Raw genomic sequence first — 27,829 nt, forward strand, 5'->3', positions numbered from 1 at the left:
CAAAGAATTTAATTTGCTTAAAATTCCACCACGTAAAAACTTGTTAAATAAAACAAAAGTATCCTTAAAGATTTATTCTGACTTTGTTTCAGGCTTAACAAAAACATCTTTTGCCATTTTCTTCTGCTTTTCCGCCTCCCACTCAACCGGATGCGACACCTTTATGTGCCGGAAGTAGTTGGCATTGCTGTTGAATTGCTTAGAGCAGTAGCGACATTCATAGAGTACTTGCCCAGTGTGGGAGGCCATATGCTCCTTCAGGGACACCCGACTGCGGAAAATTCCTTCACACAAGCTACATTGGAATGTTTTCCGTTTTGTATGATTGTACTTTATATGCTCACTCAGTGCTTGTTGATTTGCCGATACATGGGTGCAGAAGGAACACGCTAAGGAGCCTGATGTATTATGACGACGCATATGCTTCCTCATGGCTATACGATGTTTAAACATTTTCCCACACACTGTACATGGGATTGTGGGCTTTATCATTGTACTATGCTCCAGTACGTGCTTCTCGAAGAGACTCTTTGTGCGAAAAACTTTGGCGCAAATATCGCAAACGGACACGCAAGCATTCTCATGCACACGACGTACATGCTGCACAAGGATGGTTTTTAGGGCAAATGCTTGTCCGCATGTTTCGCAAATATGCTTCTTCTGTTCTGGGGCAATGTGGACGAGCATGTGGGCCGTGAGAGCTCCAACGAGGGCAAAACGTTTGGGGCATTTATCGCAGCAGTATTGACGCTCCTCAATGGGCGTATGCTGCAACCTTTTATGCGTTATTAAGCTATATTCAGTCTTGTAGAACTTTAAGCATTCGCTGCATTGATGCCTGACTGGGTTTATGTGATTATTCATGTGATCCTGGAGCTTCTTGGGGGAATTTAGCTTCTTACCACAGCACACAATGTACCCACGACCGTTATGCTCATTGCGGAAGTGAGCTTGAACATCTGCGAAAGTTGGAAAGGGGATATTGCACAGGATACAGTCCATTTTGTAGAATTCCTGAACAGCTGCACTGATCCTATCATCAGTAGCCTTATCTGTTGGTTGTTTGACTTTCTCAGTCTTCTTTGCAGGTACATTTGAAGGGTTTTCGAGGAGCTTCCGTGGTTTCCTTCCTCGTTTCTTGGGCTTAGCAACAGGTGGATCATCCTTAACATCCAACGTATCTTCACACGTATCACTGAAGCCTCCTTCTATTGGATCTATTGGTGAACATTCTTCCTTAACTTCCGTTGAAATGAATTCCGGATTAGTTGGGATGGCAGTGAAGGTGATATCAGACTTCTGCTCATCATCATGCAACTGATACGCACCAAAAGCATCAATTAAACGACCTTCATTTTGCTGGACTTTAGTTAGTAGTGACTGGAACTTCTGGATAGTCTCTATGCAGCTGATGCAGAAATTCTTTGGCCAGTTGTCAAGAGGTGAGATGCTAATCCCAATGAGATTTCTTACGGTGTCAATGATCTCCGGACCGGTGTAGTCTTCAGCGAATACGTTGAAGTATGTTGATCCCTCAATCAGACAAATACGGCAGATGTTACTGGAACTGATGGAAAATGTTTCTTCTTCCTTGATTTCCGTGTGCTCCATCTTCTAAGGATACTACAGTCCTGACTACAAATGAACTACAACCAAGCTGCAACTGTTCTCGTTCAACTTCTACGTTTATTGCAGGAAACTTTTGTTCCAATCGCTTTTTGTTTTGTTGTGAAAATAGATAAATGAAGACATGTTGAGAATGTAAACATTCTTTTGCTTGATGCGAGCGCAATAACGGGCAATGGCTGCAATCATAACTGTCACTTTTTGAGCTTTTAAGCCGGAGTTGTTCCTTAAATTTTAAGACTTTCACCTTGTCCAGAAAGTCAGGTGTTTGATTAACTTACCTGTAATAACTTTAATCTGATCAGCAAAGTATCCTGAACAGGACAACTCCTTTAATGAATCAGATATCTCTTATTAAAGACTTACTCACTTTATTCATTTTAGTTAGAATTTTATAATCTAATTTTTGTTTTAAGGACCAGTTAGTAGGAGCAATTATGAGCTTCATTAGTAGTTCATTCCTGTGTTGTTTCCTGCGTCTGATCCTTCGCAACGGCTGCCTTCTGATATGGCTGGGCTGCAAGTCTCTTCTCCCTCTCAGCTTGCCATTCAACAGGATGTACTTTCTGCTTGTGGCTGTAGTAGTTGGAACTATTGTTGAATTGCTTTGCACAGTAGGCACATTCGTAGAGAAATTTTCCAGTATGGGAGGCCATATGTTCCTTCAGATTTTCCCTTTTCTTGAAGATCTTTTCACAGAGGCTGCATTCATAGAGTTTCCTCTCCATATGATTGAGCTTAATGTGTTCCCGCAGTGCCTGCTGATTAGCAGATACATGACGACAGATGTGGCATTCCAGGGAACCGGAAGTGTTATGCCGCCGTAGATGACGCTTCATTGCCAGGCGATATGTGAAGAGTTTCCCACAGACTGGACAGGGAACATTTGGCTTCAATTCATTCCTGTGCTCCATCATGTGCTTCTTAAAGAGAAACTTATCCCTGTACACCTTGGCGCAAATGTCGCATATGGAAATGCACGCATTCTCATGGACGCGGCGTATGTGGCTTACGAGCATGTTGGCAAGAGCAAAGGCCTGTCCACACGTCTTACAGACATGTTTCTTATCTTCCTTCTCAACGTGGACAATCATATGCCGCCGTAGCGCTCCGACCAGGGCAAAACGTCGCTGGCATATATCACAGCTGAACTTTCGCTCCTCCATGGGAGTATGCTGCAACTTCTTATGCATCAGTAGGGTATCTTCACTCTTGTAGTTCTTCTGACACAACGTGCATTCGTGCTTTGACGGGCTCTTGTGGTTATTCATGTGGATCTGTAGCTTCTTGGGGGAGTTAAGCTTCTTTCCGCAGCATACAACATACCCACGACGCAAATGCTCAATCCGGAAGTGCTTCTGGAGATCAGCAAAACGTACATAGTTTACATGACATAGTTCACATTCCATTTTATAGAAGGTATGAATGGCTGCATCGACCTCCTCACTAACAACCATCTTACGCTTCCTGTCGCGATATTTTACTTTGGATTTTGTTGCGTCTTCTACCTCCGGAGATGGCTCCTCCTTCAATCCTTTCACTGCCTCCAGCGTTGTCTTCCGTTTCCTGCCACGTTTTTTTAATTCTCCATGCTTTAACTGTTCTCGCGGAGGAGTCTTTGATAATCTTTTTGAACTCCTCAAAAGACGCTTTATGGAATCCCCTGGCTTTGCTTCATCTTCTTCTTCATTCTTCACTTCAACGTCTTCTGCTTCAAAAGGATGATAACTGTCATCGCTGCTGGCATCAGTGTCTTCTTCTTTTATGAGAAACTTCAACAATCCTTCATCCTTGACATCTTCACCGCTTCCCGATGAAAGAAACACAGCCGTTCCAACATGCGGGGTAATGTCCTTGTTCTCTTCACTGTGCGCCTCCCCGAAGACTCTCCTCAGACGTCCAGCACTTTCGTGGGCTGTCCTCTGGAATTCCTGGAAATCTTCAATCCTGTTCATGCATCTCGTGCAGATGGTTTTTGGCCAATTATCAGCAGGATCGATTGAGATTCCAATGAGAATCCTCAAGGAGGAAATTATCTCCTGATCATTATCGTTAAAGACGTTCCTGTACGATGAGTTCTGGATCAAGCAAAGGCGACACAAAATGGTGGAGCTGGTAAATTCCTCCTTAACGTCTTTATGCTCCATTTGTAATTGAATTTCCTTATTAATCTTCAAGATTACTTTTTCTTAAGAACTCTCTTTAGCTGAAGAAACAAAATATACATACGTAAACAGACTGATAGCGCTACGTTGTGGACAGTAGAAGAATTGAATCTTTCTTTGAGTTTTTTGTAAGCAACTTGAAGTTTGTACACTTTTTAAATATATACTTTTCCTTCCCGGAACGGTATGATGTGTGCCCGGAAAGTATTATAAGTGCCTGGAAATTCAGCAGGATGACTGCCAATTGCATCACGAAGAATCTAAGGAATCTTAGGAACTTCCTTTTCATCAACCGGCTGATCCTTGTGTCATCTTTGGGTTAAAATCTGAGTCTATAAAAATGCTTCCGACTCTTGAAAATTAAGGCTCTAGGGATTTCTTATAAATAAATCTAATGAAAATTATGCTCCAGAACAGGGAGAGCATAATAAATGCCATGTTTGAATATTTGTTATAATTTTATTAATTTTAACAGAAATAAACGAATTCCAGTACAATTTTTTGTCTTTTGCAAAAAGCTCAAAGAAAGTTTTAATTCTTCTACTGCCCACAACGTAGCGCTATCGGTGTGTTTACGTATGTATATTTTGTTTCTTCAGCTAAAGAAAGTTCTTAAGAAGAAGTAATCTTGAAGATTAATAAGGAAATTCGGGAAATTCCATTACAAATGGAGAATGAAGACGTTAAGAAGGAATTTACCAGCTCCACCATTTTGTGTCGCCTTTGCTTGATCCAAAACTCATCATACAGGAACGTTTTTAACGATGATGATCAGGAGATAATTTCCTCCTTAAGGAATCTCATTGGAATCTCAATTGATCCTGCTGATAATTGGCCCAAAACCATCTGCACGAGATGCATGAACAGGATTGAAGACTTCCAGGAATTCCAGAGGACAGCCCACGAAAGTGCCGGACGTCTGAGAAGAGTCTTCGGGGAGGCGCATAGTGAAGAAAAGAAGGACATTACCCTGCATATTGGAACAGCTGTGTTCCTTTCATCGGGAACCGGTGAAGAGGTCAAGGATGAAGGATTACTGAAGGATCCCATAAAAGAAGAAGACACTGATGCCAGCAGCGATGAAAGTAATCGTCCTTTTGATGCAGAAGACGTTGAAGTAAAGAATGAAGAAGATGAAGAAAAGCCAGGAGATTCCATAAAGCGTCTTTTAAGGAGTTCAAAAAGATTATCAAAGACTCCTCCGCGAGAACAGTTAAAGCATGGAGAATTAAAAAAACGTGGCAGGAAACGGAAGACAACGCTGGAGGCAACGGAAGGATTGAAGGAGGAGCCATCTCCGAAGGTAGAAGCCGCAACAAAATCCAAAGTAAAATATCGCGACAGGAAGCGTAAGATGGTTGTTAGTGAGGAGGTCGATGCAGCCATTCATACCTTTTATAAAATGGAATGTGAACTGTGTCATGTACAGTATGTACGTTTTGCTGATCTCCAAAAGCACTTCCGGATTGAGCATTTGCGTCGTGGGTATGTTGTATGCTGCGGAAAGAAGCTTAACTCCCCCAAGAAGCTACAGATCCACATGAATAACCACAAGAGCCCGTCAAAGCACGAATGCACATTGTGTCAGAAGAACTACAAGAGTGAAGATACCCTGTTGATGCATAAGAAGTTGCAGCATACTCCCATGGAGGAGCGAAAGTTCAGCTGTGATATATGCCAGCGACGTTTTGCCCTGGTCGGTGCGCTACGGCGGCATATGATTGTCCACGTTGCGAAGGAAGATAAGAAGCATGTCTGTAAGACGTGTGGACAGGCCTTTGCTCTTGCCAACATGCTCGTAAGTCACATACGCCGCGTCCATGAGAATGCGTGCATTTCCATATGCGACATTTGCGCCAAGGTGTACAGGCATAAGTATCTCTTTGAGAAGCACATGATGGAGCACAGAAATGAATTGAAGCCAAATGTCCCCTGTCCAGTCTGTGGGAAACTCTTCACCTATCGCCTGGCAATGAAGCGTCATCTACGGCGGCATAACACTTCCGGTTCCCTGGAATGCCACATCTGTCGTCATGTATCTGCTAATCAGCAGGCACTGCGGGAACACATAAAGCTCAATCATATGGAGAGGAAACTCTATGAATGCAGCCTCTGTGAAAGGATCTTCAGGACGAGGAAAGCTCTGAAGGAACATATGGCCTCCCACACGGGAAAGTTTCTCTATGAATGTGCCTACTGTGCGAAGCAATTCAACAATAATGCCAACTACTACAGCCACAAGAAAAACGTTCATCCTGTTGAGTGGCAAGCTGAGAGGGAGAAGAGACTTGCAGCCCAGCCATATCAGAAGGCAGCCGTTGCTAAAGATCAGACGCAGGAAACAACACAGGAATGAACTACTAATGAAGCTCCTAATTGCTCCTACTAACTGGTCTTTAAAACAAAAAATTGAATTATAAAATTCTAACTAAAATGAATAAAGTGAATAAGTCCTTAATAAGAGATATCTGATTCATTAAAGGAGTTGTCCTTTTAAGGAAACACCTCCTTATCACCCATGGATCAGCCGGGTGATAAAAAGGAGGTTCCTAAGATCCCTTAGAAACGTCCTGATGCAATTGGCAGTCATCCTGCTGAACTTCCAGGCACTTATGATACTTTCCGGGCATACATCATACCGTTCCGGGAAGAAAAAAATGTATTGAAAATTGTACAAACTTCAGGTTGTTAAAAGTGGCGCAATTTCTCTCAATGTTTTTCTTTTAACCGCTTGTGGCGCTGAATTCGCTATGAAGGGAAAGTGCCGAACATTTTTGACGTCAAACAGCTGATTTTTGCATTGAATTCATTCAAAAATAAATTATTCTTTTACAAATTAAATGCAAAATTAAAAATGGAAACTGAGTGGATAAAGGAAGAACTAACAGTAAGCAGTATAATTTGTCGTCTCTGCCTCATTCAGGATGCAGAATATCAGGAAATCTTCACTGAAGGATCGGATATTCCGGAGATTCTTTTCAGCTTGATGGGAATCTCTGTGTCGGAGTTCGATAACTGGCCCAAGAGGATCTGTATGAGATGCCTGAGTAAGATTAAGGACTTTCAGGATCTTGCCACGGAAGCTCGGAAGAATGAAGGACGCCTGATAACGGTTTTTGGGGAGTATGAGCTGGGTAAGGCAGAGCAGGACCTACTTTCTCTTTCCCCGATATTTATGGAGTCTGTCAAGGATGAAGATGTTAAGGAAAATTGTCCGGAGGAAGAATCTCAAGAACGTGAAGAAGAGGAAGGAAAAAAGTTTGAAGATGAAGATCAGGAAGAAGAAGACAAAGAATCCGTTGAAGAAGATCCTCCAGAGCCTCCAGATGATGATGATTGTTGGTCACCACCCAGTTGTAGTGATATTGAATCAGAAGTTAGTGATTTGAGTGAAGCAGAACTTGAGGAAATGAAGAAGAGAAAACCACCAACCAGATCTCAGAAAATCTCCGAAGATCCCTCCAAAAGCAATCAGGAAGATCCAAAAACATCCACAAAGGAGAAAGGACCAAAACAGAAGAGAAGACCACCCCAAAAGTTCGTTATGACGAAGCAAACAAAAGAGAAAATTCGAACTTTCTTCAAGATGGAGTGCCCTATTTGTAAGACAACCCACGCATCATTTACCGCCATTAAGATGCATTTTAAGCGTGAGCACGATTGCCCCGGGTACATCATATGCTGCAAAGGACGCCTAAAGTCACATAAGATGCTTGCAGTTCACATGCGAAAGCATCTGGACCCTCTACGCCTGGAGTGTCCGGATTGCAGGAAAGTCTTCAATTCACATGAAAATCTCCGGATTCACAGGCTCAATAAGCACACTCCCGAGGAAGAGATGGAATTTGTCTGCGATAAATGCTCAAAACGCTTTGCAACAAAATACAGCTTGACAAGTCACATGATGATGCATATGTCGCGCGAGGAGAAGAAGCACGTGTGCAGCACATGCGGTGCAGCTTTCGCCCGGAGCTACATCCTCAAAAGTCACATTGAGCGCGTTCATGGCGATCCCACGATGATGGTGTGTGAGATCTGTGCTAAATCCTATACGACGCGATACAACTTTGAACGGCATATGCTGCGGCACAAAGGGAAGCTCAAAAAAACAATTCCTTGCAGCATATGCGGCAAGCTCTTCCTTACGCGCAGTCAAATGAAGACTCACCTCCGACGCCATGATACTTCCACCGCTACGGCGTGCCACCTCTGCAGTCATGTATCAGTTAATGGGCAAGCTCTTAAGGAGCATATAACGAAGAATCATATGCCGGTCGTTAATAAGTACAAGTGCACAATGTGCGAGAGAGATTTCAAAAGGAAAGTTCATCTTCGGGAGCATATAGCCATTCATACGGGGGAAATGCTCTACAAGTGCGATTTCTGTCCGAGGCAGTTCTACAATGGGGGCTTCCTCTATCAGCACCGGAAGGCCGTTCATCCCAAAGAATGGGCAGAGAAGCAAGCCCAAAAGGGACGTGCTGTGAAAAATCCAAAGGGAAGAGCAAGAAAGGTGCGCAAAAACAGCGAAGAATAAAAGTGTTTTCATTGAGAAAATTTGTTTTTTATTAATTTTATTGATTACAACAGAATCTTCAAAGGATAAAGATATTGTTAAAAAAAACAAAGATTGTAAGAAGAAAATAGTTTACAAAATTCAAAATGGCCACTGAATGAAATTTTGGCAAGTGGATTTATTCTGCCAACTTCAGAGCTCTCAAAATTTAATAAATCAATTATTGGTCAAACTTTAATCAAATAGGGGTCAATTTTTGCTGAATTATGTATTTTCATCGGTTTTTCTTTTGAAAATTTATCAAATTCTGGAAACGTTTTGAGTAAAATTTTGCTCATTTTTGAGCAAAGATTTCCCAATACATAGTTTCGTTCATAATTTTGTCTTGAAATTTTTCACTATTTAGCTAAAATCGTCAAATGAATTATTTTTGATGATTTTCTAACATAAAGAAACATTTTAATCAAATATTTGGTAATTTTTGATAAAACTTTGATCAAATATTGGCTCAATTTTCAAAAACTAAGGAACCGTCTTTTTAATTTTTAAAATTCACAATAGTTTTCCTCAAAATTTTGTTTACAAATTTGACCAATTTTTTGCTCAATTTTTTGTCAATAAATTATTTTTGTCGATCTCTAAGCTTCATACATTTTTTAATCAAATATTGAGCAATTTTTGCTCCAAAACTACACCATTTCAAAAATTGTTTACATTTGAGCTCTATTGAAATCGATTTCTACAAATTCTGAGTTCTAACACATCAAATAATCTATTTTTGGTGATTTAATGAATCTTTGTTTAAATATTGGACAATTTTTTATTCAATTTTCATTCAAACATCGCTGGTTAATTGAGTCAAATGCAATCGATCGAATTTCTTTCAATTTTTTCCCTGAAATTTTGCTTTTTCAATGATTTGTTTTCTTTAAAAAAATTATCGAATTCTAGGAGCGTTTTGAGAAAGATTTTACGCGAATTTTTCCATTCAAAATTCGTCAAAGTTGTCTCAATTTCCATTCAAATTCAGCGTCCTTGATAATTCACAAAAGTAGGCCAAATATTGAGCAATTCTTGTACAATCATTCATCGCATTTCTGCAATAACCTCCCTCAATTTAGGCTCAACGTTTGATCAATTTTTGCTCAATTCTCAAATTAATCGGGTTAATCAATAACTTTTGGTGATATTTAGACTTTAGAAAATCAGCCCTCAATTTTGGCTCAACGTTTGGTCAAATTTCACCCAATTTTGCTTCCAAAAAAGACAACAAATCAAAAAGTTTTTAATTCGCTTTATATTGACTACAATTTATACAATTGTCCGCCCCCTGGACTATTTGTCCGGGAAGACGGTTTTCTTGGCTGAAGTGGCCAGTCCCGAGAGACTCTCCTTCAGCTCATCCAGGCTTGTGGGGATCTTGGGAAGATTTATCTGCTCATCACCCGGTTTGACGCCATAAGCGAAGTTTATTGCGATTGTTGAGTACTTCTTGGCCTCTGCCAGTCCCTGCTGGGTCACCTTCTCAGCCTCCTTGGGGTAGCAAATGGCTGCAATTGCTCCAGCTCCCAGTGAGCCGTAGAAGAGGCGCCGGAAGATGCCTCCGCGAAGGCCAAAGATGAATCCCGTCAACCCACCAATTGCCACAGCTCCAATACGTGGGATCGTATTCTGTTCCTCATTCAGATAATTCCGGATGACTAGATGGGAGAAAAGATGATTTTTTTATGCAAATCTCAGCGAGTTCTGGAAGAGATTCTTACAGAGAGTTTGATCCTTGGCCCTGTCGTAGGCATCAGAAATCTGTTTCTTGTTATCACTGACCAACTTGGCTGCTTCACACACTTCCACCCTCACCACACGGATAGCCCCCTCAATGTCAGACTTGTAGGAAGCCGAAGAAGGCTCACAGTGCTTGCAAGCATCCTTCCTGGAAGGGACGAAACAAACTTGAGAAAAAATCCTTCCAAGACTCTTTGATTTATTTGAAATTACTTGACTTGATCGTGGAGGGATGCATAGAGGGGCAGCTCAGATGGTTTGCAGATAAATGGTGAGGACAGTTTATCCGCTTTGGGAGCCTCAGAACTCCCAGAGGAAGCAGCCACAGGAGTTGCCGCAAACATTTCCTCTCTGCAAAATATTCAAAGGAAAATACTCAAAATCTCCCCAAAAAACTCTTCCGGAAATATCGAATTTTGCACAAAATATTCCAAAAATGTTTTTCTTCTAAATAAATGTGCAAATTTTGATGAAAATAGTGAAAATTTTGAGAAAAACCTGAGATTTTCTGGGAATTGTGCAACTTTTTCCTGCAAAACTGTCAAAAGAAGTTGGTGGCGCTGCTATCGGTAAGGAGAATTTCATCAATTTGTCAGAAGAATCTGAGCTTCCAGATTTCTTAGGACTCCACGGATTTTCCGCATTTCCTGCCCAGAATGGAAGATTTGCTGAACATTAAGGAAGAATTTACAGCATCCAGTATTCTCTGTCGTCTCTGCCTCATCCAGAATTCATCATACTTTGAGGTATTTGAGGATGATGCCTCATCTGAGATTGCTGAAACACTGACAAATCTCATTGGGATCCCCATAAATCCCCTCGACAACTGGCCAAAGAGCATTTGTATGGGCTGTTTTCAAAAAATCCATGACTTCCAGACATTGGCCGTTAAAGCCCGCGAGAATGAGTTTCGTCTCTCTGAGGTTTTTGGGGAATACAAACCGGAAGTTAAATTGCCCCAGAAAAGCGCGCCAGTTCATGTAAAACTAGAGGAGAATGATGGAGAAATCAAAGAGGAAGACAGCGAGGGGATTAGTGATCGTGAATCTCCAGAACAGGCAATTAAAGAAGAATCTGACGGTGAAACTTCAGCTCCTTCCGGTTCTTCCGAAATCCCTGAGAAACGCATCACCAGGAGCAGAATTAGCAGAAAAAAAGTTCAAAGAAAACGTGGGAGAAAGAGAAAAGCATCCCTGGAGGAAAAAGAAGAAGATGTGGATGAAGAAGAGAATCAATCGGAAGTACCGGAAGTTGATGAAGATGGAAGGAAGCGAAAAGACACCCGAAGGTTGCGAGATGAGAAGATTGATGAAGAAATTCATGCCTTCTTCAAGATGGAATGCGTTCTGTGCAACATCCCGTTTCCGCGCTTTGCAGACGTTCAGGTGCACTTCCGGAAGGAGCATAAGCGTCGTGGGTACGTTGTGTGCTGCGGGAAGAAACTCCTGCGTCCCATGAAGCTCTATGAGCATATGCAGGATCACGTAAATCCCACAAAGCATCAATGCAGCATCTGCCAGAAGTATTACAAATCCGATCAGGGGCTCCGTGTGCACAAGAAGCTGCAGCATACACCCCCAGAGCTCCGGAAGTTCCGTTGTGACAAATGCCCACAGAGTTTTGCCCTAATCTCTGCTCTCACCGCCCATATGATCAGCCACATGGCACCGGAGGAGAAGACGCATAAATGTGATGCCTGCGGGCAAGCCTTTGCACTGAAAACCATCCTCGTGCAGCATGTGCGTCGTGTGCATGAGAATGCATGCGTCAAGGTGTGCGAGATCTGCGCCAAAGTCTTCCGCTCAAAGGATACCTTCGAGAAGCACATGGGGGAGCATATGAACGTTCAACCGAATGTCCCATGCACCATATGCGGGAAGCTGTTCAAGCATCGTCTAGCCATGCAGCGACATCGCTACCGGCACAACACTTCCGGTTCCCTCGAATGTCCCATCTGTCAGCGTGTTGCGGCAAATCGACAAGCGCTGCATGAGCACATAAAGCATAATCACCGGGAGCGTAAAACCTTCCAGTGCAGCATATGCGAGAGAATCTTCAAAAGTCGCGTCTCTCTTAAAGAGCATATGGCCTCCCACACGGGACAGGTACTCTATCAATGCCTCTTCTGCCCCAAACAGTTCAACAGCAATGCCAACTACTTCCGACACAATAAAATGTCCCATCCGGTTGAGTGGGAGGCTGAAAAGGAGAAGAGACGTGCTGAGAGGATAAATGCAGAGATGAAGGATAAATAAAAATTTAAAAACTAAAAAAACGATTTTTTTTTGAAAATTGGGTCAATATTTGATTGAAGTTTGGTCAAAAATTACCAAAACTGATTAAAAATTATAAATATTGACGAAAAATTGAGCAAAAATTGGTCAAACTTCAAGACAAAATTTTGAGGAAATCAGGAAATCAACTGAGAAAGCTTTCATCAAAATTCCCTCAATATTTCATCAATTTTTCATCAAATAAACAAAAAACGATTTTTTTCTTCAAAAATATCCTTTAATCAGCTTTAACTTCGGGTTTAAGGAAAACCTGCTGAGCTAATCTCTTCTCACGCTCAGCTTTATGCTCCGCAGGATGAGCATTCTTCTTGTGGTGGAAGTAGTTGGCATTGCTGTTGAACTGTTTTGAGCAGTAGTTGCATTCATAGAGCACCTGCCCTGTATGCGTGGCCATGTGCTCCTTCAGGGAGATCCTGCTGCGGAAGTTACGCCCACAGAGGCCACACTGGAAGCTTTTGCGCTCTCTGTGATTGTTCTTAATGTGCTCCTGCAGTGCCTGCTGATTGGCTGCCACACGCTGACAAATTGGACACTCCAGTGAGCCGGAAGTGTTATGCCGACGCCTGTGACGCTGCATCGCGACGAGGTAGGTGAACATTTTCCCACACACAGTGCACGGAATTGTGGGTTTGAGTTGATTGTTGTGCTCCAGCATATGCTTCTCGAAGATATTCTTGCACCGGAAGACCTTTGCACAGATCTCGCAAACCTGTACGTGGGCATTTTCATGCACACGACGCACATGCTGCACGAGAATTGTTGCAAGTGCAAATGCTTGTCCGCATGTGCTGCACACGTGCTTCTTCTCCTCTGCCGGCATATGCGTGATCATATGCGCTGTAAGTGCATGAGCTAGTGCAAAGCGTTTTGGGCATTTTTTGCAGAAGAACTTTCGTTCCTCAACTGGAGTATGCTGCAGCTTCCGGTGCATAAGCATACTATCGTGTGTTTTGTACCACTTCTCACATACAGGGCATTGATGTTTTGTGGGATTTACATGAACATTCATATGCTCATGAAGCTTCATGGGGCGATTTAGTTTCTTCCCGCAGCACACAACGTACCCACGACGCTTATGCTCTTTCCGGAAATGCACCTGAACGTCTGTAAAACGCGGAAATGGGATGTTGCACAGAACGCATTCCATCTTGAAGAAGGCATGAATTTCTTCATCAATCTTCTCATCTCTGCTCTTCCTGTCTTTTGTACTCTTGGTTCGTTCTTCAACATCCTCTTCCGGATGTTTTGCTTCTTTGGAACTATCAGTGTCTTCTTTATCTTCTTTTTCAAGCAAAGGAATCTTTTTTTCAACTTCCTTTGGTTTCCTTCCTCTTTTCTTGGGAATCTTTGCCTCTCTTTCCGTTCTAGTTGATCTGGACGGTTTAATTTCAATTTTAGGGATGTTCTTGCAGCTTCCTCGTGTTATTCTCCTTGGAAGTTCCTCAAGTACTTCTTCTTTTGAATCTGAACAATCTGATTCATCAAAATTGAAGCCTTCATTGGCTCCTGCGTCACTTTCTTCATCTTTAACAGAATTCCCGGAAAATTTTCTTTCCGGTTGACTTATCTTCTCTTCCTCATAATCCTGGATTTGATAATCTCCATAGATTTCTCTGAGATTCCTCTCATTCTCTCGGGCTACCTTAATGAGCTCCTGAAATGCCCGGATCTTCTCTGTGCAGTTCATACAGAGAGTTTTGGGCCAGTTATCCTGTGGGGAGATTTGAATACCAATGAGATTCTCCAGGACGTGCAGAATGGCCGTTTCCTCATCAAAAATATCTGAATATGTGGAATCCTTAACCAGGCAGAGGCGACAGATGATCCTGGCTTCCTTGTACTCTTTCTTTACTCCCGGAAAAGGCATGATGAGAGTTCAGGAAAACATTAAAAACAATGTGTTTGGATGGAATTTTCAGTTAGAGAATCTTGTCTCCAATTTTTTATTGAATTGTTAAGGTTTTAGACTGATTTGTGTTCCTCCGTTCTCCTTTATTCTATAAATTAAATGCAAAAATGAAGAAAATTCGTCACTTGCCTTGCCACAACATTTGTCGTACGCTTTTTTGACATTTTGCAGTGTCAACCCCATAAAGAGTGTCCATGGACAATCCAATGGATTGTCCATGGATTCGTCCCATGTGTCCCATGGAAATTTCTTGTTTTTTTCTTATATTCTGTCCTACGACAAAATAAGACATCCTCAAAGACATTTTCATGACTTCCGAGTCTTGCTTTCGTACGACAGATTTTGGACAGATCATAGGACTTGTCACTTATTTCCGGTTAGGATTTGTCCAATGTTTACAAAATTTTTTATTGGACACGTCAGGGGACAGTCCATGGACAGCCTATACAAAGAACATAGGACATATCCAGTGTTTAGAAAATTTTTAGAAGACGAGTCAGTGGACAATCCATATGAATAGCATAGGACAGATCCGTGTAGAGTAAAAATCTAGCAGACACCTCAGAGGACAATCCATGGGACAGTCTATACAAAGAGCATAAGACATATCCAGTGTGCAAAATTTTCAGTGGATACATCAATGGACAGTCCATACGAATAGCATAGGACAGGTCCGTATTTAGAAAAGTTCTAGCGGACGCGTCGTAGGACATTTCATACGAATAGCTTAGGATATGTCCAATTTTTTTCTATTTTTTTTTTACTAAAAAACGCTTTGAATTATTTTTTTATTTTTTTATTTAAAAATTATATATATAAATCTTACATGTATGATACTTTGTCCTTCGGCGGTTGAACTCTGACGTCCTGGGTCTTTGAGATGTTCTGCAACTCCTGTATTCCAAGACACGGGATGCTCTGCAATTTCTGTTTTCCAAGACACGGGATGCTCTCCTACTTCTGTTTTCCAAGGCACGGTCTGAAAAGACAAATAATTTTATGAATATTAAGTAAAATCTTCAAAATAAAATGAGATATAATCAATCAATGATAAGTACCTTTTCTTTTCTCCATTCCCTTCGTCATAAATGCTGATAGTTCTCTTTGGCGAGCTTTTGTAACGTGGGAGTATCCGTAAGATAGTTGTCCGGGAATGCCGGGAACATGTAGCTGTAAGAATATTACAGAATATAAGAAAAAAACAAGAAAAGTCCATGGGACACATGGGACGAATCCATTGACAATCCATTGGGTTGTCCATGGACACTCTTTTTGGGGAGCCTGGGAGAGTCCGGAGAATAGAAGTTGTCCGGGAACATGTAGCATGAAAAGACAAATCAATGAATAATAATGGAATAATAGAAAAATTTGTCAAATATTACATACATAATATTTACTACTACTACCCCGACTACTTCTACTACATACTACTGCTACTACTACTGCTATTACTACTACTACTACTACTATTTACAGAAGAGCGCTCTTTAATTAAAATACTTCTCTTTTTACCTGCTTTTATTCGAAAAAAATCTCTCACCTGGACTTGTCGAAACACGTAACCTGTAAAAAAGAAAATTTCTATTTTCGCGTACAATTATATAAATTGCAACTTAATTTCTTATACACATCGTTTAACTATATCCTAATTAGTGTATAATGTACTTACTTTGCTATTTTTCCGGATATTTTTCCCATTTTTCCATTTTCCAACGCTGCTACACACGCACTCTTCACAGAACAAAGACATTTGAACAAACGTAAGACATATCGATGGAAGCATATGTCGAAAGTCCAATGAAAATAGTTGGACTGGCATTAGATATATGAAATTTTAACGTCCTATGATATTCCTTTGGATTAGCTTTGGACGTCTGAATTAGACGTCTTAAGAGATATCGTAGTACAAGATATTATACAATCGTGGGATATATCCCAATCGAATGTTCAATGATGAACTAATGGACTGGCATTGGATACGTCTAACGTAAACTTTCCTCTGAAATTCCTTTGGACTAGCATAGGACGTTTGAATTAGATGTGCTAAGATAAATCGTAAGATTAAACGTTCGACCATCGTTGGACATATCTCAAACAAATGTCCAATAATAAACCAATGGACTGGCATTGGATATGTCCAATTAGAATGTCCTATAAATTTTCCTTCGACTAGCATTGGATGTCTGATTAAAGTGTCCTGAGGTAAACTGTAGGATTAAACATTAGACTATGGTTGAATATATCTCAATCGAATGTCCAATGGTAATCTATTGGACTGGCATTAGATACGTCCAATTAGAATGTCCTATGAAATTACCTTGGAGTAGCATTGGACGTTTGATTATGGTGTCCTAACATACATCGTAGGATTAAACATTAAACTACTGTTAGACATATCACAATCGAATGTCCAATGATAATCCATTGGACTGGCATTGGAAACGTTCAATTAGAATGTCCTATGAAATTACCTTGGAGTAGCATTGGACGTTTGATTATGGTGTCCTAACATACATCGTAGGATTAAACATTAAACTACTGTTAGACATATCACAATCGAATGTCCAATGATAATCCATTGGACTGGCATTGGAAACGTTCAATGTAAACGGAAATTGGACTCATATAGGACAAGTGAAGGACACGTCCCAAGAAAAATCATTAGACTAGATATAAGACTGTAATTGGACATATCCCAAACGAATGTCCAATGATAATCCTTTGGACTTTCATTGGATATGTTCGCTGAAAAAAGATCACATTGGATTGCTGTTAGACATGTCCATAGACATGTCTACAATAATAGGACAACTCTTTATGGGGAAAAAATCAATTAACCTCAATTTTTTGACAGTTAATTTGTTTATTTACATTAATTGACAGAAAAACATTGAAGAAGCAGAAAGAATTCGCTCTTTCCTGAATTTCCTGGATAGTTTCTGTGGAACGGCAAAAATGGACTTCCTGGACATAAAGGAAGAACTTAAATTATCCAGCTCAATCTGTCGCCTCTGTCTAGTCCAGAATTCAACGTACTACAGCATCTTTGAGGCAGATCACGATTGTCCGGAAATAGCTGATACCCTGAGGAATCTCATTGGGATTACCATCTCCCCACTCGATAATTGGCCTAAATGTGTCTGTACGGCGTGTGTGGAAAAAATCCAGGACTTCCGCCTACTGCTGGCTAAGATAAAAGACAACGAAGCCCGTTTAGTGGAATTCTTTGGTGAATATCAACTTCTTGATGTCCCAAAAGACACTCCCCCTGACCACAGAAGTTTTCCGGAAGATGTGAAGATTGAAGCACAGGAATGCCCGGAGAGTGATGCTGGAAGTGAATGTGCTTCATTGGCGAGTATAAAGGAGGAGGAGGAAGAAGCCAGTTTGCCGAAGAAGTCTGAAAAGCCCAAAAGACGCTCAAGGAGGAAGAAACCAACAAAAACGAGAGGACGAAAACGCAGAGCATCAACGGAGTCAGACGAAGAGGAGGAGAGTTCTGAAGATCAACTCATTGACGTTTCAATGACAATCGGGGATTTTGAAGTTCTTACGCAGGAACGGAAAGAGGAGAAACGTCTTCGAGATGAGAAGATTGATGCAGAGATTCATTCCTTCTTCAAGATGGAATGTAATCTGTGTCAGTTGAAATTCCCGCGCTTTGCCGACGTACAGAGTCACTTCCGGGCTGAGCACAAATGCCGCGGATACGTCATATGCTGCGGCAAGAAGCTTAATCGTCCAATGAAGCTCTATGAGCATATGAATGATCATGTTAACCCAACGACGCATACGTGTTCCGTGTGCCTGAAGAACTACAAGACGCAGTATGGGCTGCAGGTGCACAAGAAGCTGCGGCATACGCCACCGGAAGAGCGTGAATTCCGCTGTGATCAGTGCACACAGAGTTTCGTCCAAATGTCCCGCCTAAAAGCCCACATGATAACGCATATGCCGGCAGAGGAGAAGAAGCACGTATGCAGCACATGCGGCAGAGCATTTGCCCTTGCATCAATTCTCGTGCAGCATGTGCGTCGTGTGCATGAAAATTCATGTGTATCAGTGTGTGAGGTTTGTGCTAAGATTTTCCGGTGTAAGAATCTCTTCAAGCAGCATGTGGCTGAGCATACGAGTCAAAATGAACCGCGTGTCCCGTGTACGGTGTGTGGGAAGATGTTTAAGCATCGTATTGCCATGAGGAAGCATATGCAGCGACACAATACATCGGGTCCACTTGAGTGTCCCATTTGTCAGCGAATGGCCCCCAATAAACCCGCCCTGACGGAGCATATAAAGTACAAGCATAAAGCACAGAGGGTGCACAAATGCACCCTCTGTGAGAGATCCTTCAAAACTGCATTGTCGCTGAAGGAGCATATGGCCTCCCACACGGGACAGGTACTCTATCAATGCCTCTTCTGCCCCAAACAGTTCAACAGCAATGCCAACTACTTTCGCCATCACAAAATGTCGCATCCACTTGAGTGGGAGGCGGAGAAAGAGAAGAAACGCGCTGAACGTGCTGGATGAGACGTTGCATCGTTCAAATTAGTCCAAACAACTACAAATGGATAAGTTTGCTTCAAGATGGTGGCACAATTTCCACTTATTCTGGTCATTTTTAACTTATTTTCTTCTTCTTTTCTCAGTTTGAATGTTTGTATAAAGTCATCTTCTCATTATTTTCACTCTTTTATCAATTTTTATCATAAAAATCATTAAATTAATGCAATAAATGCGATTTTTTAAAGAAAAAATATGTTTTTTCCTTCAAAGAAGCATAAGCTTCACAAAGAATTCCTTACAAAATAAGTTAAGGCGAAATTCAAAGTAACATTGCCAGCCGGGATGGTAACATAACCTCAATTAATCACCTGAATCAAAATAAACAAACATTCTTCGAGTAAAAATAGTGAAAAATGGTAGAAAATTCAGGGATAATTTATCTTAAAATTGAAGACACTGCCAAGGAATATCCTGACCAACGGCTTTCTTCAACTTCCGGGAGGCAGATTTGTCGATTTTGCCAGGAAAATTGTGATGAGTTCATTGATTTATTTGAAGATAAAAATGGGACGGAAGTTATGTTATTTTTGAGTAGAATTTGCGATTTAACGGTAATTTACCTGAGTTTCCCAGCTCCAGGAGGGAAGACTGATGCATTTCCTTCTATTTCCCAGATTGATTTCATTGAATCCTGGCCACGAAGTGCTTGCTTGGTGTGTGTGGAGAAGATTTCCAGTTTCCGGGAGTTCTGTGAGACAATCCGAGAGAATGAAAATACCCTCAGAAGGAGCTTTGACAATGCAGATGAAGTTGATGATGTCAAAGAGGAGGAAGAAGCTTTGCTTGAGGAACTTCCGGTGGATTTAAAAGCTGAACAGAAACCTCCAGATGGGGATAAAGAGGAAGAGGAGGAAGAGCTACAGGAGCGTCACGATGATCAATTGATCAGTGAATTCTTCCCACTTAGCTGTGATTTGTGCCAGGAGACCTTCCGGCGTGTTAGTGAGCTTCGGCTGCACTTCCGGCGTCAGCACAACCGTCGGTGGTACATTGTGTGCTGTCAGGTGAAGCATCGGCAGAAGGGAGGCATAATGGAGCACCTCATGTACCACACGAATCCCAATAAATTCAAATGCCCCCACTGTCGGAGGCAGTTTATGACCCAAAGTGCCCTCACGAATCACATTGAGAATCGCCACAATCCCGCAAAGCGCATCCTCGAATGCTTTTTCTGCCACAAAATCTTCGCCATCAAAGCCATCCTCAAGTTTCACATCCGGAAGCAGCATATGCAGCGTCCGGGTACAGCCAAGAGCAAAGTAGCATCTGCACCGCGGAAGGAAGACAAGCCAATGCGATGCATGTGTGAGGTTTGTGGGCAAATCTTTGATCAAACAAAGAGCCTTCAGCGTCACGCCAAGAGGCATGCTCCTGCCCAAACAGTGGAGCAACTACAGGAAGGCTCCATGATGCAGCCTATGCTGCGACGCTTCAAGTGCACCCAGTGCGGATGTTCGTACAAAAAGAGGCAGACACTGAAGGCGCACGAGAAGAAGCACAATGCCTACGGGACGTACCGCTGTGAGCACTGCGGGAAGGTCTCACCCACGCCCACAGCCCTTTACAAGCACATCAAGGACTCCCACATCCTCCAGCGAGACTTTGTCTGCCACATTTGCCACAAAGGCTTCAAAAGGAAAATCGTTCTCAAGGTAAGAAAAAAGTTTATTTAATTCAATTTATTCCGTTAAAAAAGACTTTAAAAAAATAGAGAAAAATTAGAATTTATAAGAAAGATAGAAAATTTGAAAAAATAAGGTAAAGTGGTCAATTATAGGGTGTGTCGAAGCTTATAGTTAACCCTTTGAGGATCATTGATACGTTAGTTTTCTTCTTTTTTTTTTTTTTTTTTAAATTTTCGTTTCAGAAACAAAATTCTCGAATATTTTTCACTCTGAAACGTTCTAAGCCAAAGAATTTCACAAGAGATTTGAGAAAGTTTAAAAAAAAAAATTAGAGAAATTAAATATGTCGAAGCCCTTAGTTAACCCTTTGGGGGCCATGATCTATAGTTCTTCTTTGTGAAATTGTTTATGTGAAAAACTACTAGAACTTGCTGGACTTTAACGTTTTAACACATTGCGTACCCTTTAACTCCTTTACGTGACAAACTAAAATTTCACTCATGTAAAATTCCATTAAAAAAACTGCTAGAATTTGGAGGTCTTCAACGTATTACTACAAAAACAAATACTCATTGAAGATTTTAAAACCATCGAAATGATAAAAGCGATGAAATATATGAAAATATGAAAACTGCAAGAAAAAGGGGAAATCTGCAATAAAAAGCAAAAATTTGCAAAAAATACAAGAAAAGCTTTCAATTAAAATCTTTTCAATTTTAAATCTAGAGAGTGAAAAAAATGCTAGAATTTTCCGGTTGTGAACGGCCTTGGAGATACAAATAAGAAATTTAAAAAAACATATTGCAAAACGATAAATTCTAGCAGTTTTTATGAGATTGCAAAACTTTGCTGGGATATTTTAAATCGTTAAAACACATTAAAACGCTTATCAAATAGCTCTTAAATGGAACGTATAAATAGGAAGGAAACTGGTAGAATTCTGCTAGAACGGTTTTAGACATTAACCCATTAAGGTTTTTTGGGTCATACGCTGACCCAAACGTGAAACATTTTATTTTTTCAATTATTTATGAATGTAATTGTTTTTCCATGTTACAAATGCATCAAATTCACGCATAAGGGGTCAAAAAAGACGTTCTGAGTGAGAAAAGTCCTCTAAAAAAATTCATAGAATAAAAATCGCGATAAAAGAGCGCATGTTTCAATGTTTTTATGTTTCACGTTGGACGTTAAAGTGTTAATAAGTCTTGAGAGAATTTTATTATTTTTTTTTCTAAATTGAGAAGATAAATTTAACATGTAAACACAGATACAAATTAGAATATTGCTGATCGTGAGATTCTAGCAGTTTTATTTTTTTAGTTGACAATAAACTTATTATTCGAAATTTTTAATTCGTTAGAACATCTTTAAACATTTATTTGACAGTTATTTTATGTAAAATCTGAAGAGGAAGAAAACTGCTAGAATTTTTTGATCCGTAACGATCTTAGACATCATTAAGTATTCAGGGAATTTTATTAAAATTTTCTCTAAATAGAGAAGGTAAATTTAACATGTAAACACAGATAAAAATAAGAATGAGGAAATTCTAGCAGTTTTTCATTTTATTAGAGGACCAGAAATCTTTTCCTTTGATGTTTTTAATTCGTTAGAACATCTTTAAACATTTATTTGACAGTTGTTTTATGTAAAATCTGAAGAGGAAGAAAACTGCTAGAATTCCCCCTTTCTGAGGATTCTGAAAGCATCCAAGAGGTTCTCAAAGTGTTAATTAAAAGCCTTTCTAACAAAATCCATCTTTTCTAGAAGAACTGTAGCATTTCTTTAAAATTTTATTTTGTTTTTAGAAATCTACAAGAAATTGAGAATGAATAAAAAGAAATTTGTCAGAATTTTCAGTTCAATCACCCACCTCTGTAATAAATTTAACGAATTTTTTTTAAATGAGAAATTTCTCTTCTAAAATGAGATTAATTTTATTTCTCATATTCTTCCCAGGAGCATGTTGCCATTCACACGGGCGAATATCTCTACTCGTGCGACTTCTGCCCAAAACAATTCCGCGCTGGGGCCAATAAGAGCCTCCACATGCGTCGGGAACATCCTGAACTCCGTGCCACGGCCAGTCGTGTCCCAAAGGAGGCTCAGTAGTGGCCCGGAAAAGGGGGGGAGGATGACACAGCCGCCGGGAGGCTACTTATCGCCAAGAGAGGGAGATGCGAGAGAGCTAAATGCGAGAGAGAATCTCAAAGCAATGACGTCGACGACGCTCTCAGTCAAAGGTCAACTGATTCTTACTTGCGATACCATCGAATCTCACACAGTCGGGGCTGTTTTGTGGGTTCTGCAGTCGCATTCCAGCATCAATCTCAGTGCCTTCTCCCAAAAGGAATAAAATTTCAATCAAAGCCAAAAGTGTTGCATTTTCTTTGGGGGGCGTTTGTGTTGTGTGTTTGCTGCAGTTCCTTTGGGATTAAATGGGGGAAAGAATGAAGAAGATCTGTGCCCTTTTCTTGGTGAGCTGTCTCCTCATTTGTCAGCAAATCAACTGCGAGGACACTGAAGGTGACGAATTTTTCTTCAAAATAATTAATTTCTTTATTGAATTAAAAGATTTTGTAGAGAATTAATTTTCAAATAAATTAGTTCAAAAAGTGATGAAATTTAACGATTTTTTTTGAGAATTTGGAAGCTTTTAAAGATGTTAAAAATTAAGGGAAATATGTGGGGTAAAGTGAGTCAGCTGAAAGAACAGAAGAGCGCAGAAAAGTGTTGAGAAATCTTTATTTTGCAAAATGGAAAATTTAGTTTGTAATACGTGGTTTGATAGATACTTTTTTTTGGCTTAATAATCTGTGAATAATTAAATTATATATGCGAGAGGGCGTTAAAAATATTTTTACATGTAAAAAATTATGTTAAAAGTACATAATTTCTTTAAAAAAAAAAGCAAAAAAGCAGCAGAGATAAAAATAAACTTTTTTTTTGAAATGGAATAAAATCTTTTAGTTCTTGATTCATTTTTCAGGACGGGAAAATACACCGGAAATATTCTTTTACGCAATGAAAATACTCGGTTGGATAGAAAATTACATTCAAATGTCTCAAATTATTTTTTTCTTTAATTTTATACTGCAAATATAAGAAAAGTTTCTCAAAAAAGATATTTAGATTTTTTTCATTCATTCAGAGTCCTTAAAATGCTTAAAAAAAATTTTTATACACAACGTAATATATTCCTGACGGGTCAGAAAAAAAATACCTGAAATTATTTTTCTACGTAGTATACTTAGTATGTAATTAATAATTGTCAATTGGGCGTAAAAGACCCGACTGGTAAAAAATATTTCTACGTTAAAATTTTAAAATTTTTCTAAAGTTTCTGAAAGGATTTATGAGTTTTTCAAAGAATTTAGAATCCGTTTTCTACTAAAATATTAATTTAAAATATTAGGGGAGACCGGGGTAAAAAGAGTCATTTTCGAATTTTCAAATGCCAATTTCTCCCAAGTTATAAATCGGAAAAATCGGAAAAAATTAGGGTGGAAAGCCCTATACACCTACAATTTTTGACAGTAATTTGGAGGTTATGTGATCAGTACTTTGGGAGATAAAAAAGAAAATAAATTTTTGGCCCATTTCCCAAACTTTTGCGTATTGAGAAAAACGAGTTTTCCGAAGTTTTCCTTCAGCAATTTTCCAATCTGATAATTTTTCTCACTAGCTGGGTTACTTCAGAAAACGTTGCCAAGGTGTATTTTTCAATAACTTTTAATGATTTTTCTGTAAAATTATTTGAATCAAAACATACCCCTTGGGGTAGATCGGGTCAACCCATGTAAATCATATGGGAGTTCGAAATTTTCGACATATTTTCTATCCATTTGTTGCAAAATGGCGTGATTGAGAAAATCGCAAAATTCTCTGTTTTAGTGCATATAAAAGTGAAATTCCTTGTCGCGGATCAAAAGGTGAGAAGTTTAGCTATCAACTACTATCAATCTCTCAGGCGGAAAATCATTGGAAATGTCGGAAAATTCGACCGACTTTATTTAGCCAACTGGTGACTATATTTACCCGCCGCGTTTAAAAAAAGTCAGAAGCGGAAGGGTTTAGGAAAAGCTCGAAAACTCATATTTCCCGGGGAGATAGAGAAAAGTGGTCTGAGACAAAGTTGTAGGCAAGGGAATTTCCTATAAGAATGACCTATTGAGGAAATTTTCTTGTCCTTGGGGAATCCTGCAGATAAGGATTTATGCAAATTGACTTTTTTTACCCCGGTCTCCCCTACATACCTAATATTTCACAGTTGAGTGATTGACAGCGTGAAAAATCTAATTAGAAAGTTCTTCTAGTGTATTCAATAAGTGTAGATATTATTTATACGCTGTAAAAAATATCACAAACCCCGCGTGTAATAATATTACATGGCTGGCAATATTTCGGATATTTTTATACACTAGTATTTTTTTTAAAGAATAAATAAGAAAATATATTAAAATCATTGAGTTTGTGCTGTGTATAAAAAGTATTTTAAGACACGTCGTATAATATGACCCGATTAAAAAAATGTAATTTGGAAGGAAAAAAAAGAGAATAAAAAATGCGAATTGTTGATTATTCTTTGAAGATTTTAGTATTAGAATAGGGAAAATATTAGTAGATAGTCCAGTCGGGTAATGATTAATTTTTTACATTGTCGTGTAGAAAATTATTTTAAATAGGGGAGATCGGGGCTTCTTACGAATTCACACGTTGTTAATTGAATGAAATACGGATAAAGAAATATTTTTTGACGCGACGAATAATTAAAAAAATTAAAGTGTTTAAAGGCCTAGAATGTGTTAAGAACTAAATAGATTTTTTTTTAATTTAATAAATAATTAAAAATATAAAATTTCTGTTTAATTTTCTTCCTTCAAATTAAGATGAGAAGGAGACAGAGACGTCGACTCCGGTAACGGGGGACAATGCCAAAGTGGCCGAAAGTAGGCTCTCAGCAACAATATTCGCCATGGTTGAGCACTACAAGCAACCAGATCCAATTGGTCTGCCGGGAGCTCCTGTACCGGACCCCATGAAGATCCCACCGATTAAGAAAACCCTCACAATGACAACGCTTCAGATGGAGAATATTCTGGCTTATGGGCTGTCCAAGTTTCGCATAAAGTTCGTTAATGTTGACCTGAAGGAGATGAAGGTCTTCGCGGGGGTTCAGGTGGACAAGATGACCCTCGTGGGGAATTATACGCTCCATTCGCTCTTTAGTCGTTCCTCGGGGCCCTTCACGGTTGTCCTGAAGGATGTCTTCACGGTGGGCAATGTAACGTTGGGCGTGGAGAGAGATGGGAAGATGCGGACGCAGGATATTCAAATGGATAGCACCTTTGCGGATATGTCGATGGATTTCCAGAATTTGGGTTTGTCTTATGAATTTTATGCTTTTTATGTTCATTTTTTATTGAGCTTTAAGCAATTTTTGGATAATTGTGTGATATTTGAGCGAAAATTGGTGGATTATTGACCAATAATTGGTTGGATATTTGATTGTAAATTGGTGCAATATTGACCAATAATTGGTCAAATATTTAGCAAAAGTCGTTGAAATATTGACCAATAATTTTTTGAATATTGAGCAAATAATTTGTGATATATTGATCAATAATTGTTCGAATATTTGCTCAGAAATTGGTGGAATATTGACCCATAATTGGTTAGATATTTTATGGAAAATTGATGGAATATTGACAAATAATTGGTTAGATATTTGATCGAAAATTGGTGGAATATTGACAAATAATTGGTCGAATGTTTGATCGTAAATAATTGGTCGAATATTGAGCAAAAGTTTGCTGGATTATTAATCAATAATATTTGTTGTTCAAACTTCAATCAATATCTCAACAATTCAATCTAAAATCTTGATTTCCAAGAAACGTTTGTTCAAAGCGATTTCCATCCTTTTCCTCAAGATATTATTGAACAGGCTTTACTTTATTAATCAATATTTGTTCAATTCTCGCTCAAATCTTGATAAAAATTTGAGCGATTATTGATTCTATACAGATTGAATTATTGAATTTACAAAATTCACTTTATTCACGTTTTACTAAAATAGTTTTGTTCAAAACCTTCTGCATCTCTTTCGAAAGGCTTCATACGAAAGCAGTTTTATTTAATTGGTCAACATTTCCTCAATTTTTGCTCAAATATTTATAAAAGTTGGAGCAGACATGAAGCTCAGAAGATTTACTAAGAATAAAATTCTCTGAAACTTGTTTTCTAAGCGATCTCCAGCTTTTTTTGAAGACTTGACGTCTTAACTTTTAAAAGTGATTAAGAGCAGTCGCCATCTTTTTTTTTTAAATTCCTTTCGTTCTTTAAGGCTTCATGGGAGCGGTTTTTCAGAGTGTCGTAAACTCTGCGCCGAATCTCGTCTTTGACGCCATGAAGCCGTTTATGCTGAAGGAAGCCTATGAGAAGATAACAACGGAAGTTGATTCTCATCTTGACAAGGCCATTGGTGACAATGTCCTGCCCAACTCAATTGCCCCTCTTGACATGGCCATAGCTGAGGGAAGGAAGAAGATTCGACAGTTGGGGTATGATCCATTCAAAGTGCGTGACTACAATCATACAGTTGGGATGTTTAGTATGGAAATGACGAGAACGTGGATTGTTGGAGTATCGTCATTCTATCGTGTTGGGAATATCACTGTATCCATGGTGAATAACACCGTAACGATCAGTAAGAACTTCTTCTGGCTTGCGAGCTTCTAAGAATTTAGCCTTAGCCGCTGCGTTCTTCCTTTGCAGAAACTCAGGTGGGCACACAGCAGATTAAGGGGTCAACACAGTGGGAACTATCTGTGGGGAATGGGATGATTTCGCGGACAGGAAGGGCACAGTTTACCGTTGAACACATCAAGATGACAACGGCTATGAGTCAATCACTTGACGTACGAAATCGTCCCGTTATAAAGGATCTACAAATTGAACTTGGCAACATACAGGTGCGAACTGAAGGAGCCGGTACGCTTGATTATCTCATTGAATTTGCAGTGAATATTCTTCCGAATTTGTTGCGATACCAAATAATGGATGCAATTGAGAATCCTGCCAAGACGAGAATTCAGGAGGAATTAAATAAGATTGATGTGGAGAAGTTTATCAGGCAGAAATTGCCGGAGTTTGAGAAGATGGGCCTCAAAATGGACTTTGACTTCAATTTCCCAACGGCTTGATTAAGGAGACCAGTTAAAAAATGTTTTCTTTAGCGTTTTTAGTGGACATTTTATCGAATTTTTTAGTCAATAAAGACAGTTTTTACAAGATTACAAAATGGCGGTGTTTTTCTATTCTAACCTTAAAAAATGGCATCT

The 27,829-nt window shown here is 39.6% G+C and overlaps 8 protein-coding genes across 8 annotated transcripts; 4 read left to right on the forward strand and 4 right to left on the reverse strand.

Annotated features, from left to right (window-relative positions):
• Positions 1-63: 63 nt before the first annotated feature.
• Positions 64-1,776, reverse strand: LOC129795352 (transcription factor grauzone-like). Its single transcript, XM_055836574.1, has one exon. It carries the CDS (start codon positions 1,609-1,611, stop codon positions 73-75), a length of 1,539 nt encoding a protein of 512 aa, XP_055692549.1. The 5' UTR covers positions 1,612-1,776; the 3' UTR covers positions 64-72.
• A 204-nt stretch (positions 1,777-1,980) lies between these two features.
• LOC129795347 (transcription factor grauzone-like) lies at positions 1,981-3,863 on the reverse strand. The gene has a single exon (XM_055836568.1). The coding sequence runs from the start codon at positions 3,771-3,773 to the stop codon at positions 2,082-2,084; it is 1,692 nt and encodes a 563-aa protein (XP_055692543.1). The 5' UTR covers positions 3,774-3,863; the 3' UTR covers positions 1,981-2,081.
• A 502-nt stretch (positions 3,864-4,365) lies between these two features.
• LOC129795348 (transcription factor grauzone-like) lies at positions 4,366-6,249 on the forward strand. Its single transcript, XM_055836570.1, has one exon. The coding sequence runs from the start codon at positions 4,459-4,461 to the stop codon at positions 6,145-6,147; it is 1,689 nt and encodes a 562-aa protein (XP_055692545.1). The 5' UTR covers positions 4,366-4,458; the 3' UTR covers positions 6,148-6,249.
• A 326-nt stretch (positions 6,250-6,575) lies between these two features.
• Positions 6,576-12,350, forward strand: LOC129795206 (zinc finger protein Xfin-like). Its single transcript, XM_055836292.1, has 3 exons — positions 6,576-8,304; positions 8,382-8,432; positions 10,713-12,350. The coding sequence occupies exons 1-3, from the start codon at positions 6,646-6,648 to the stop codon at positions 12,342-12,344; spliced, it is 3,342 nt and encodes a 1,113-aa protein (XP_055692267.1). The 5' UTR covers positions 6,576-6,645; the 3' UTR covers positions 12,345-12,350.
• LOC129795371 (MICOS complex subunit MIC27) lies at positions 9,587-10,657 on the reverse strand. Its single transcript, XM_055836598.1, has 4 exons — positions 10,588-10,657; positions 10,303-10,440; positions 10,071-10,237; positions 9,587-10,007 (listed from the first exon to the last, which is right to left on the reverse strand). The coding sequence occupies exons 2-4, from the start codon at positions 10,431-10,433 to the stop codon at positions 9,643-9,645; spliced, it is 663 nt and encodes a 220-aa protein (XP_055692573.1). The 5' UTR covers positions 10,434-10,440; positions 10,588-10,657; the 3' UTR covers positions 9,587-9,642.
• A 228-nt stretch (positions 12,351-12,578) lies between the features above and the next one.
• LOC129795349 (transcription factor grauzone-like) lies at positions 12,579-14,468 on the reverse strand. The gene has a single exon (XM_055836571.1). It carries the CDS (start codon positions 14,248-14,250, stop codon positions 12,601-12,603), a length of 1,650 nt encoding a protein of 549 aa, XP_055692546.1. The 5' UTR covers positions 14,251-14,468; the 3' UTR covers positions 12,579-12,600.
• Positions 14,469-17,172: 2,704 nt separating this feature from the next.
• Positions 17,173-22,862, forward strand: LOC129795207 (transcription factor grauzone-like). The gene is made up of 4 exons (XM_055836293.1): positions 17,173-18,819; positions 19,215-19,409; positions 19,473-20,510; positions 22,446-22,862. The coding sequence occupies exons 1-4, from the start codon at positions 17,248-17,250 to the stop codon at positions 22,596-22,598; spliced, it is 2,958 nt and encodes a 985-aa protein (XP_055692268.1). The 5' UTR covers positions 17,173-17,247; the 3' UTR covers positions 22,599-22,862.
• On the forward strand, positions 22,629-27,789 carry LOC129795355 (uncharacterized). The gene is made up of 4 exons (XM_055836578.1): positions 22,629-23,012; positions 25,376-25,867; positions 26,833-27,195; positions 27,264-27,789. The coding sequence occupies exons 1-4, from the start codon at positions 22,925-22,927 to the stop codon at positions 27,689-27,691; spliced, it is 1,371 nt and encodes a 456-aa protein (XP_055692553.1). The 5' UTR covers positions 22,629-22,924; the 3' UTR covers positions 27,692-27,789.
• Positions 27,790-27,829: the final 40 nt, after the last annotated feature.

This window comes from Lutzomyia longipalpis, chromosome 4 (assembly GCF_024334085.1).
Source record: "Lutzomyia longipalpis isolate SR_M1_2022 chromosome 4, ASM2433408v1".
NCBI classification, from domain to species: Eukaryota; Metazoa; Arthropoda; class Insecta; order Diptera; family Psychodidae; genus Lutzomyia; species Lutzomyia longipalpis.